The 12,952-nt window shown below is 44.7% G+C and overlaps 1 protein-coding gene across 3 annotated transcripts in view; it reads right to left on the reverse strand.

Moving 5' to 3' along the window:
* HASPIN (histone H3 associated protein kinase) overlaps positions 1-12,951 on the reverse strand; it is a 36,999-nt gene extending 24,048 nt beyond the window's left edge. The window contains exons 1-2 of one of the 3 annotated variants that reach the window (XM_066585092.1): positions 12,634-12,951; positions 7,828-8,026 (exon numbers count right to left, since the gene is read on the reverse strand). In XM_066585092.1, coding sequence (XP_066441189.1) covers positions 7,828-8,024 — 197 coding nt within the window. In that variant the 5' untranslated portion in view covers positions 8,025-8,026; positions 12,634-12,951. Of the gene's footprint in view, positions 1-3,986; positions 4,433-7,788; positions 8,027-12,633 lie in introns of those variants that run through there. The other 2 variants (XM_066585093.1, XM_066585094.1) reach the window with 2 other exon arrangements.
* Between the last annotated feature and the right edge of the window lies 1 nt (position 12,952).

Here is a 12,952-nt window from a genome sequence, read left to right on the forward strand (position 1 = left end):
AGAACATTGCTAACACTGTCATCCCAATACAAGTTAAAGTAAAACTGAAACAAAAAGGTCTTAAATCTTTTTCTGAAAATGAGCGAATTCAGTGAGAAAGCTGAAAAATTATATATTATATATACCCCCCCCTCCCCCCCCCCCCCCATACATTGAAGTTTAGCACAAAAATTTCAGTAAGACATTCTTTGTAGTTTTTGAGAAAACAAATCTTAACCTCTTACTGACAATAAGATAGTTCATAATTAATGATACTGGCATGTGATAATAAATATGGTGTGTGGAAAGTGTTTTAAATGTGTTTAATATAAAAATGTCTTATGGTCAGAAAAATACATTATATACAGTATAACGTATTTTTCTGATCATAAGACATTTTTTTAGCAATAGAAGTATTGCGAGTGTTGTTGTACCTTCGAGTCTTAAGGGTCTTCACCGCTTTCCTGTCTGTTCCATGTCCAGCCAAGTGCAGAGCAGTGATGATGTGGCTGCCCCCCAGCAGCGAGCCCACTTTCACTTTAACTAAGCCTTGAGCGACTGATTCTAGACTACCCAGCTGCAGGTACTGCCTCTCCATCTTTCTTCTTATTCCTCTCACCTCACTAAGTCTGCTGAATCACGTCTCCATGCCCCAGCACACAGGCAATCAGTGATAGCGAGAGGAGGCTGAACTTTTAGGCAGAGCAGTTAAGTCATGGGAGGAAGCCATGCTGTTTAACCCTGCGATACTACATCTTCCCAGGCAGATAGAAGATTACTATTCAAAAGTAGTTGTACAACAATTGCCAAGTATATCATCACACGTCTAAAAGTTTAATAAAGTTTTGTTGTCATAAAAGAAATTAAAAGTGTGATTGTTCTCAGTAAGAGAAACCAAGTGATCTTGTAGATATGATATCTTTTAAGGGCTAACAAAAGATATAATATTATAGCGAGCTTTCCAACCTACTCAGGGTCCTTTCTCAGGTGAAAAAGATGGAAGGAACCTAAGTAGTTTGGAAAGCTCGCTGTAACATGATGTATTTTTGTTAGCCATTAAAAGGTATCATATCTACAAGATTACTTGGTTTCTCTCGCTGAGAACAATCACACTTTGCTCTACTGGCTAACACCATAACAAACTTTTTTCTTTTTAAAAGGAATTAAACTAATGGCGCTTTGATGGCACCAATTTGAAAGTTTTATAGGCTAAATATTCACCCAGGGTAGTATTTGAGGGTTAATAATGTCCAGTTATTTGAGCTGAAGCATTACTGAGGAGGGAGTTACACCTTTAAGGCCCAAGCCCTGTAAATTTATGGCACTTGGTCCTGGGCTTTAGACCTCCTTCACACAGGCGATACAGCATTGCGCCGAGAAAATCGCAGTGATATCGCAGTGTCTTCTCGCGGCAATACACCGACTTTGTAGCACCACATGCAAGGATTTGTTTTTTAGTTGGTTTGATTGGTTCATCGAGCACTGGCTGTGATTGGCTAAGCGTCAGCCAATCATAGCCAGCGCTTCCAGGAGGCGGAGATTTTTTTAATCCCCGGCCAGAAGAGATGAAGAATAGTTCCGGGGATCAGGGGAGAAGATGCAGCTAGGCTGACAGCGCTGAAGAGGTGATGTGTGTGGGTTTTTTTTTGTTGCAGCCAGGACTTAGATTAGGGCTTTGACAGTAGGAGTTCCTACTGTCCAAGTTGCATTGCACCGCATGAAAATTGTGTTTTTGTGCAATGCGATGCAACAGAGAGGAAGGCTCCATAGGGAAACATGGGCTACAAAACCTCACGTGTCACGGGCATATCGCCATACCCGAAAGGTTTTTGTGTTGGGTTGTTGCATGCTACAAAACCTCGCATGTGTGAAGGAACCCATAGGAAAACATGGGCTTCACATACATGCGATTTGTGACATTGTAGCAGCGCGACAAAATCATGCAACTTTGTCGCTCATGTGAAGAAGGCCTAATAGCAGAAATACGGTGCAGGATGTTTTCCCCTGTAACTGGGGCTCCTATGGATGCCCCAACTACAGTGGAAAAGTGTGTAATAATAATAATAAAAAAAGACCATGTGAATGACCCCCAGAGGTCTTATATGACAACATGGGGGTCATAGCTGGTTAAAAAAAAAAGTTACATGAATAAGTTAAAAAAAATTACAGAATAAAATAAAACTATACACATAAAAAAGAAAATGACCCAAAGCTGACACCAACCAAAACCGTCGCCGTATGCGCCTGTAATCCAAAAACATACATATTATATATCAAACGTCCGAAACAAAATGAGGAACCCATTCCCATACTTTATTTTAGCCTAAATATACTAATTAAAAAAAAAGAATTTTTCCCCCACAAAACTAAAAAACGGAAAAAAAAGTCAGTGCAAAAGATATTAAGAAAAAATAGCTCTATATGTAAAAAACAGCACAACTAATTTTAGTAGCTGAAGGAAAACAAATAGGGCAGTAAAACCACCACATGGGTAAAATCCCTAAAAAATGTCTGGTCCTTAAGGTACAAAACAGCCTGGTCTTTAAGGGGTTAAGCACTGAGAGATGATGTGCACGCAAATCGTTCTGCCTAAATGATGAACAAGAATCGTTCACCGTTCTTTTTGTGCAGCATAAAAACCATCTTTGGCTCGTTCACTTATCGTTCAGTTCAGGCAGCACATGTTCAGTCCCCCTCAGTGGCTTATACATGTGAAAGACTGAACCATTCTCGTATGATCCAACGATGTATCTGCCTGTATAAACAGGCTGCCCGAGACGTCACTCACTCATTCAAACGATAATCGGCTTGTCTAAAAGGACATTAAGTGGCCAGAGGACATCACTGCTACAATATGTCAGGAATGCGAGTGTCCACTCTCAGGCCTCTTTCACACCAGCAAAGCGTTTTTTCAGCCAGCCGGATCGCGACCGAGAAACACATGGGCAAGAGAGAGCCGCGACCAAGGCCTGGCTAAATCTCGCGTTTTTTCACCCATTCACATGGCCGGAATTCCTTCGGGTGGCATAAATCCTCCAACTGGCTCAATAGAGCCAGTTGACATAGTTTAGCAGCGCTAGCCCAATTCTGGGCTGTTAACTACAGGCTTCACCGTAGGAATAGGCTGCATCTTAATGAGGAGGGTGCAGCTGTGCTAGGGAAGAAGATGGCTAGAAGATTGGAGGAGTCTTTAAACAAGGGATTGGAGGGGAGGACAACAAGAGAGATAGAGGGGAAGACAGTGTTGATAGTGACCTGGGACTAAGTAATAGGAATGGAGCTGGAGCGGTGGGAGGAATTAGTACAGATAGAACTGGCAGAATAGCCAATAGGAATACACTTAAAATAAAAAAATAAGCCAAACCTTCTAAACTGTATGGTGACTGATGCTAGAAGTCTGACCAATAAGGTTGACGAACTGAAAGAAATAATGTCTGAGGAAATCTACAACATAGTGGGAATAACGGAGACCTAGTTGGATGAAAGCTGTGACTGGGCGATTAACTTACAGGGTTACAGCCTGTTTATTTGAAATTAAAAAAATAGGAAGGGGGAGGAGTTTACCTTTATGGAAAGACCACATTATGTGAAGAAATATTTGAAGGGGATGAACATGTGGAGTCTGTATATGAATGAATCAATCACAGCTATTCATTCATGCTGACAGCGCCTGAGAGGCAATGTATGATTTTTATTTTTTTTTGTATGCACATAGGACTTATTTTCAGGGGAAGGGCTTATAGTTCAAGCATTCCGGCAAAAGAGTGCTACAAAGATCGCCGCGACTTTGTAGCGACACAAAATTGCAATATTGCCGTGAGAAAATGCAGCAATATCGCACAGAACACAGATGTGATATCGCTGCAATTTTCTCACGTCCATATCGTTGCCGCCCGTGTGGAAGTGGCCTTAAGGAGAGATGATACCCTACCCAATCCTTTTTTCAGCCGTACACACTATATTATCTCATTCAGCCTTTAGGTAAAGTTATAAAAGTTAGCAAATACCTTCAATTTCTTTTGCACTTTTCTCTGTACACTTCCTTTCCCCCATATGTTGCATACATGCACTTTCCATGTACACCGTCCACTACCGCCGTCCTGCAGCTGTCCTGGCTGAGTTCTCAAGAGCATGCTTCAAAGATCACGTGCAGCAGCTCCCCATCGGCCCCCTCTCTGCATCTCCATAGACTTGAATAGAACGGCTCTGGCACATGTGCAGCAGCACCAGAAGCCGTCCTGTCCTCTCTGTTTGCTGGGAAACTTCATACGGAAGTATAGCAGAGAGGTGTTTGTCACAGTGTGCACTAGCAGGAACAGAGGACGGAAGGCTAATGAAAAAGGAGCAGATGCTTTGCTTCGCTGGTTACAGAAGAAAAGGGGAAGTTTCTAACAAACTGAGTGGCCTGGTGGTCTGTTTATATTCCTCCTTATCTACAAGGCCTCTGCTGACTACACCGAGGAGGGCGGGAGGACAGAGAGGAAGACTGCAGTAATAGGACAGTGCACAGCTGCTCTTATCCAGCTTCCTGCATTCTTACATTCCTCTACAGGCGGCATACTGGTGATACCTGCAGCTGCTCTAATAGTTGTATTACATATTAGTCACAAAGGGCTCTTTTACACTGAGCAAACCATTCAGAGTCTCGCTGGATCACGAGAATCTGAACAATTATCTCTCAGTGTAAATCCCGACACTGACTGAACGACACATGATAATTCATTCGTCATTCAGTTTCTGCAGGCATAAAAATCAAATACCGTGTTTCCCCGAAAATAAGACAGTGTCTTATATTAATTTTTGTTCAAAAAGGTTTAACTTTTTTTACATGTATAGCTGCCTGGACACTATTTAAATGGACTTTTTTAATTAACTGTTAGCAGGGCTTAATTTTGGAGTAGGGCTTATATTTCAAGCATCCTCAAAAAGCCTGAAAAATCATTTTGCATCCTCAAAAATGCTAGAAAATCATGCTATGTCTTATTTTCAGGGAAACAGGGTAGTATACAAAAAAAGGAAAAAACGATACAGCTCAACGTTAGACGTTCACATATAAAGATCCAATGTTCTTGTAAAGTAATCCACAGGTGCCCAGTCCCGGAGTAAGGCTGAAAAGTATGAAGATTTGATCCAGCACCAATATTCTTTTTAAAAAAATCACTTCTTTATTAAATACACAATAAAAATTCCGAAGTGCACAGGGATTAAAAGACCAGCTGACGCGTTTCGGCTGTTATACAGCCTTTGGTCTTATTCCCATGAGCATATATCGGCCGGTGTTTTCACGGCCGGCCGATATACGCTTCCATCTGTGCAGTCCCCCCTTCCCTCCCACTCACCGTCTCTCTGCTTCTCTCCTCCACCCCTGCATTTGCAGTGGGAGGGGCAGGGCAAAGCTAAGCTCCACCCTGTCCCGCTCACTCCCACTGCAAACCGCTCGGAAGGGAGGAGAGAAGCAGAGAGCCATGTGAATGGGAGGGACCGCATATATCAGCCGGGCGTGAAAACCCGACTGATATACTCAAGTCTAAATAAGTCCTTACTCATAGCATGGCACCACAGTAGAAATCAAGATCCTAAATAGTATAGAAGGATATGACATTAGTCCAACCTTCCCCCAGGACTACCAATCATGAGTGCTAACATTAGCCTCCTGACTAAATCACTGAATGATTATCAGCTGGTGACCCCATACCACAAAAGTGAAGGAACACATCCCCCTAGTGTAGAGACCATACTAATAAAGACATTTGTATCAGTTATACAACACAACAATGGTAATGTGTCCAGCAATACAGACTGTACATTTTGGGGTATTTGTCAAAAAATCAAATGCCAATCAGCCTGTAAAAACAGGCAGTCGTTCATTTATGAACAGCGGCCTGTTTACTGTGAATGGAGGGAGGCGTCCAGAATGATCTCCAGCCTGCTCCACCTTCATTCACTAAGCCATCAAGCACAGGAGCGACTATTGCTGGGATGACTGTAGGGCATCCTGTGTAACAGGATCCTAAGTATGTAGCGCTGCTTACCTTCATTCAGGTCTGTGAGCCAGCAGTGTTAGGGGGGGGGGTTCACACAGGGCGGATTTGTCGCAGAAATTCTGTCCAAAATTTCCGCGCGGCAAACCCGCATGCGGCCGCTAATCTCGGGATTAGCCAGCCATGTGGACGAGATTTCTCAGAAATCTCGTCCACACGGGACGGCCAATCCGCTGCGGTTAATCCAGCCGAAACCGTGGCTGCGCCGACCGCGGCATGTCCATTCTTTTTTCTTTCCGCTGCGGCCGCGCTCTCCTCTATGCGTTTCTCCCGGCGGAAATCTCGCGGTTTTTGCTGCGGCCAAACCGCAAGATTTCCGGCGGGAATCCGCCCAGTGGGAACCCACCCTTAGAGCAGCTCTAGATATAGATCACTAACATGTAAACTCAGTTAAGGCCATTTTACACGACAAAATAAATTGGAAGGAGCATGCAACCAGCGGTGCCATAGCAATGTATATGGTTGGCTTAGTATACATGTACACTGAACAATAATTGGGTAGTTTTGATCGTTCATTCGAACATAATCGCACTTCTAGTCAACCCTTCTGCTACTGCTTTCTATTAGGAAAATCATACAATGCATCTTTACACCAAATGATGTAGCGGCAGAAGGAGGATGATTTTCAGGTTAGCATGAAAGATCAGATCAGCAATAATCTGAAAATGTATCGCTGATTGTTAATTTGATACACACATTTACACTTAACAATTATGCAACAATCTATGGGAGGAATTGAGCTAAACAGCAGCACATGTCAAAAAGACTTGGTTATACTAATAGATAACCAATCACTGAAAACAGCCATATATTTCGCTGTTATATTACCCTTACTGTGATACACCATACTAATAGATAACAGACTGAACATGAGCCAACAATGTGATGCAGAAGCCCAAAAGGCAAACACAATTCTGGGATGTATTAAGAGAAGCATAGAGTCTAGATCACGGGAGGTAATTATCCCCCTCTACTCTTCCTTAGTCAGACCTCATCTGGAATACTGGGTCCAGTTCTGGGCACCCCACTTTAAAAAAGGCATAGACAAACTGGAGCAAGTTCAGAGAAGAGTTACCAAGATGGTGAGCGGTCTGCAAATTATGTCCTATGAGGAACGGTTAAAGGATCTGGGAATGTTTAGCTTGCAAAAAAGAAGGCTGAGAGGAGACTTAATAGCAGTCTACAAATATCTGAAGGGCTGTCACAGTGCAGAGGGATCAGCCCTATTCTCATTTACACAAGGAAAGACTAGAAGCAAAGGGATGAAACTGAAAGGGAGGAGACACAGATTAGATATTAGATAGTGAGGGTGATCAATGAGTGGAACAGGTTACCACAGGAGGTGGAGAGTTCTCCTTCAATGGAAGTGTTTAAACAAAGGGTGGACAAATATCTGTCTGGTATGATTTAGTGGATCCTGCACTGAGCAGGGGGTTGGACCCGGTGACCCTGGAGGTCCCTTCCAACTCTACCATTCTATGAACTGTGCAATGTAAAAGGGCTTTTACTCAGTTACACTGTAAGGTCCTGATGCTGCATACATTACTGTATAGCAGCATCAAGAACACGCACAGAGTCCTGCTTTTCTTGTGATTCAGCAGCATAGTCCCACCCCCCCAAATAAAGCAGGGCTCAGCCAGGAAGAGTGGAGCTGCAGTGGATGATGATGAACTGGGGAGATGGGTACACCCCTTTAATAATGCGTGCCTCCCTGGGTGGTGTGTGAAATATGACTGATATGTATGCCCCCCCACAGGTCATGTGATACCTGACAGGGAGCATGGGTCAGCTCCACCTTGTGACGCACCTCGTAGAAGGTTTATACTCAGGATCTTCAGAAGATGTAGTTTCATGTGAAGAATCAAGGCAAGACGAGGAGCTGGAGAAGAGATGCTTACAATCCTTTGGAGAAAACCACTTCTGAGACTCAATCTTCCTTAGAGGACGCAGTCGAGCATAAGTCCGTATGACGCCACCCTGCAAACGCCCACGTCTTGATGCCATATCTGCAAGTCATGACATCACAGGTGAAGAAACATTAGCAAACGTGCATGTCCACAGCCCCCATCCAGTATAATCTACGTATGCACATCCAGGTAGCTCCCCTCCCCCTATAGTCCGAGCTCCCACCCAATATAATTCAAGGGCTAATATAATCTATGAATACACATTCGGTGCCCCCGCCATCCCCCAGGATAGTTTACATATACACAACCAGACCCCATAATATAATCTACCTATACAGATCCAGACACCCCTTATATAACCTATGGTAAATATACAAATTCAATGCATCTACCTAGCCCGAGACTTCTATCCCCTTGTAATATATATAGGCAGGGGAGGAGAGCTGTGTACAACCCTTCATATATCTACACAGCAGATAACATTATGTGGGAGGGTGCTCAGGCTGTGGAGATTTATTACATGGTGGAGAGGGCTCTATAGATATATCTACACAGCCTGAGCCCCACGTAATATATGCTTATATATGTAATATATGCGAGCGCAGGAGATGAGCTTTATCATCTGTAGCAGCTGTGACCGACAGTCAGCCTCCCACTGCAACAGCGGGTATCTGTGAGAACACCGATCCCTGCTGTTAACTTCTTACAACTTTCAAGGTTGACCGCGGCAAGTACAAGGTTCACAGAAGGAGGGCGCTCCCTCTGTGACGTCATTGTCTCTCCGCCATGTAATCACAGAGGGCAATGGGCTGCCGTAGCAACCGGATGTCAGTCAATGACATCCAGGTCTACCATGGCCCGTGATCGCTATGCTAAGGAATAATACATTGCAGTACAGATGTACTGCAGTTTATCAGAGTGCATATATCCTCGCAGGTTAAGGCCTCTTTCACATGGGCGACAGTGATATCAGCGCTACATAATCGCTGTGATATCGCAGCTGTGTACACATGATTTAGTAGCGTCAGTGATGCTTTTTCTTGTGAAAACAGCTTGCAACGCGTCGCTGCTACATGTGATTTTATCACAAGAAAGTAAACCTGTATCCGCACGGGCGATATTTGTTGGGCGATTTTGTAGCGATGCAACAGTGCTACAAATCGCATGTATGTAGAGCCTGTGCTTTCCTATGGGGTCGTCCACACGAGCGACGTTTTGTAGTCTACACAGAAAAGAGTTCTTTACTGTAAGAGCAGTGAGACTGTGGAACTTTCTGCCTGAGGAAGTGGTGATGGCAAAATCCATATTGGAGTTTAAAAGGGGACTAGATGTCTTTCTGGAGAGGAAGGACATTATAGGATATAAATCTTAGGTTAATTGTCAATCCGGGTATACAGGCAGGTAGGAACTATTAGGGGTTGATCCAGGGAACAGTCTGATTGCCATTAGGGAGTCGGGAAGGAATTTTCCATCAAATGGGCTTATTCGCTTCTGCTCTTGGATTTTTTTTTGCCTTCCTCTGGATCAACAACATAGGAGGATAAACATGCTGGACTAGATGGACATTGTCTTCATGCGGCCTTACATACTATGTTACATTGCGAGACTACAAAATCGCGGCATGCTCTATACAGTGGGGATTTGCTATTTTTTATAGCCCATGGTTTTCTACGGAGGCTGCTACTTTCTCGCATCGCAGAGCACGAACTTGCAATTTTTGTGCGATGCGTTTTTAACATTAAAAAGTCCTATTGACTTTCGCGTAAAAAAAATGCAGCGATATTGCGTGAAAAACAGTAGTGTGCAGGGGCCCTTGGCCTCACGTGCATAGGGGAATTCAGGCCCACACGGATTCCCTATGCACAATCCCGCAAACATGAGGCCAAGAAATTAGATAATACTTACCTGTCTGGACGCTGCGGGTCTCCCCTCCGTCGCAGCCGGATCTTCTTTCTTCGGCCCAGCGGATGTGCTCGGCACGCTGGCAGCGTGCCACTCGCATGCGCTGGCGATATATATTTTTTTAAACTCCTGTTTCCCGCGGCAGAGCACAAATACGGCTGTGGGACTGGTGGCTTCCATAGGCTTCAATGGAAGCCGCGGGAGCCGTCCGTGTGGGAAACCTGCACAAACTGGAGCCTTCTGCGGGTGCTTTCCCGTGCGTGCGATCGGCATGCCAGGAATAAATTACATCCGCAGGTATTTAATGGATTCCCTATGGGCGCATATCATGCATGCGGGACACCAGCGCGGTTTTAATAATTCTATTTTGCCCGTGGACATTGGGCCTTAATAGGACTTTCTAATGTTAAAATCGCATCACGCGAAAATCGCAAGTTCGTCTAATGTGATGCAATAAACAAGGAGGCTACATGGGAAAACAAGGGCTATAAAAAAAACCCCGCTAATCACGGCTTTATAGAGCGTGCCGTGATTGTGTATTCTCGCAATGTAGCAGCCTACAAAACATCGCTAATGTGAAGGAACCCCTCTGAAAGCATCGGCTTCACATACAGGCGATTGGTAGAACTGCTGCATTGCGAGAAAAACGTGCATTTTGTATCCCGTGTGAACGCAGCCTGAAGTCCTTATCGGGACGGTAAAAAAATATAAACTAATTAATAAAAATAGTCTGGGGCAAAAAAACAAAATAAAACAGTTAAAAAAGAAGGGCTTAAAAAGCAAACGGCGATTGGCCCGTGTAAGCGGGCTGTTGTCCGTTTAGGAACGACAGCCATGAATGGAGTCAGGCGGGCCGGAACGTCGCCTGCACCGCTCTGCCTTCATTTACTGGACGATGATCGCTCCTATGGAAAAGCGCAAGAGTGATTACTGCTGGGGCGACTGTGTAAACAGACTCTAAGGGGTTAATGTCTTAAGACAACTTTCTAGGACAAGTTAAAGGGGCATTCTGGGCACTAACGTCTGAAGATCCATCCCCGCCAATCAGCCGATCCTCTGGCCCGGATCAGCGGTGCACGCCTGCCGATCGACGATTGATAAACTGGCTGGAGAGTAGGTCATCAATAGTAGATATACTACATGTGTAGATACAGTATATGACACGGGTAGGGTGGGAGGACTTTAGATATACTACATGTGTAGATACAGTATATGACACGGGTAGGGTGGGAGGACTTTAGATATACTACATGTGTAGATACAGTATATGATGGGTAGGGTGGGGGCTATAGATATGCTACATGTGTAGATACAGTATATGATGGGTAGGGTGGGGGGACTGTAGATATGCTACATGTGTATATACAGTATATGACACGGGTAGGGTGGGAGGACTAGATATACTACATTTGTGGATACAGTATATGACACAGGTAGGGTGGACGGACTGTAGATATACTACATGTGTAGATACAGTATATGACACGGGTAAGGTGGGGTGCTGTAGATATGCTACATGTGTAGATACAGTATATGATGGATAGGGCGGGGGACTGTAGATATGCTACATGTGTATATACAGTATATGACACGGGTAGGGTGAGAGGACTGCAGATATACTACATGTGTAAATACAGTATATGACACGGGTAGGGTGGGAGGACTGCAGATATACTACATGTGTAGATACAGTATATGACACGGGTAGGGTGGGAGGACTGCAGATATACATGTGTAGATACAGTATATTACACGGGTAGGGTGGGAGGACTGTAGATATACTACATGTGTAGATACAGTATATGACACGGGTAAGGTGGGGTGCTGTAGATATGCTACATGTGTAGATACAGTATATGACACGGGTAAGGTGGGGTGCTGTAGATATGCTACATGTGTAGATACAGTATATGATGGGTAGGGCGGGGGGACTGCAGATATACTACATGTGTAGATACAGTAAATTACACGGATAGGGTGAGAGGACTGCAGATATACTACATGTGTAGATACAGTATATTACACGGGTAGGGTGGGAGGACTGTAGATATACATGTGTAGATACAGTATATGATGGGTAGGGTGGGGGGACTGTAGATATGCTACATGTGTAGATATAGTATATTACACGGGTAGGGTGGCAGGACTGTAGATATACTACATGTGTAGATACAGTATATGACACGAGTAGGGTGGGAGGACTGTAGATATACTACATGTGTAGATACAGTATATGACACTGGTAGGGTGGGAGGACTGTAGATATACTACATGTGTAGATACAGAATATGACACGGGTAGGGTCCCCGGACTGTAGATATACTACATGTGTAGATACAGAATATGACACGGGTAGGGTGGGAGGTCTGCAGATATACTACATGTGTAGATACAGTATATGATAGGTAGGGTGGGGGGACTGTAGATATACTACATGTGTAGATACAGAATATGACACGGGTAGGGTCCCCGGACTGTAGATATACTACATGTGTAGATACAGAATATGACACGGGTAGGGTGGGAGGTCTGCAGATATACTACATGTGTAGATACAGTATATGATAGGTAGGGTGGGGGGACTGTAGATATACTACATGTGTAGATACAGTATATGACACGGGTAGGGTCCCCGGACTGTAGATATACGACATGTAGGACTGGGCTGTGTATATATGACGGGGTGGGGGGAGCTCCGGCTGTATAGATATATGACATAGAGGGAGGATTAACGACATGGTATACAGAGAAGGACCGGGCGGTACAGTTATATCTTGCGGCAGACAGCCGGTGTCATTTCTCACCCGTCCTGTGGGCCGCGGGTTGTTCTTTATTTTCACTTCCGGTTCCTCACAGGATTCAAACTTCCCGCCTTGGTCACGTGACAAGGCCTCCTTCGCCATCTTTGTAACGGGCAGCTCGGTTCAGGAGTGAAGCAGCGGGGTCATCCTGTATGACAGTGGTTCCCGAACGGGGCTCCACGAGCGACAGTCAGTGGCTCTGACCGCAGGTCTCCGTGGTGGCGCAGCTCTGGCACGCGTGCCGACGGCCGTTCGCCCCCTGTCGTGATCACAGGCCGACTGTCGCAACTCCCCGCCGGTAATCACGCAGCGACGGTGACCC

This window comes from Eleutherodactylus coqui, chromosome 12 (genome assembly GCF_035609145.1).
Source record: "Eleutherodactylus coqui strain aEleCoq1 chromosome 12, aEleCoq1.hap1, whole genome shotgun sequence".
In the NCBI taxonomy this organism is placed as follows: Eukaryota; Metazoa; Chordata; class Amphibia; order Anura; family Eleutherodactylidae; genus Eleutherodactylus; species Eleutherodactylus coqui.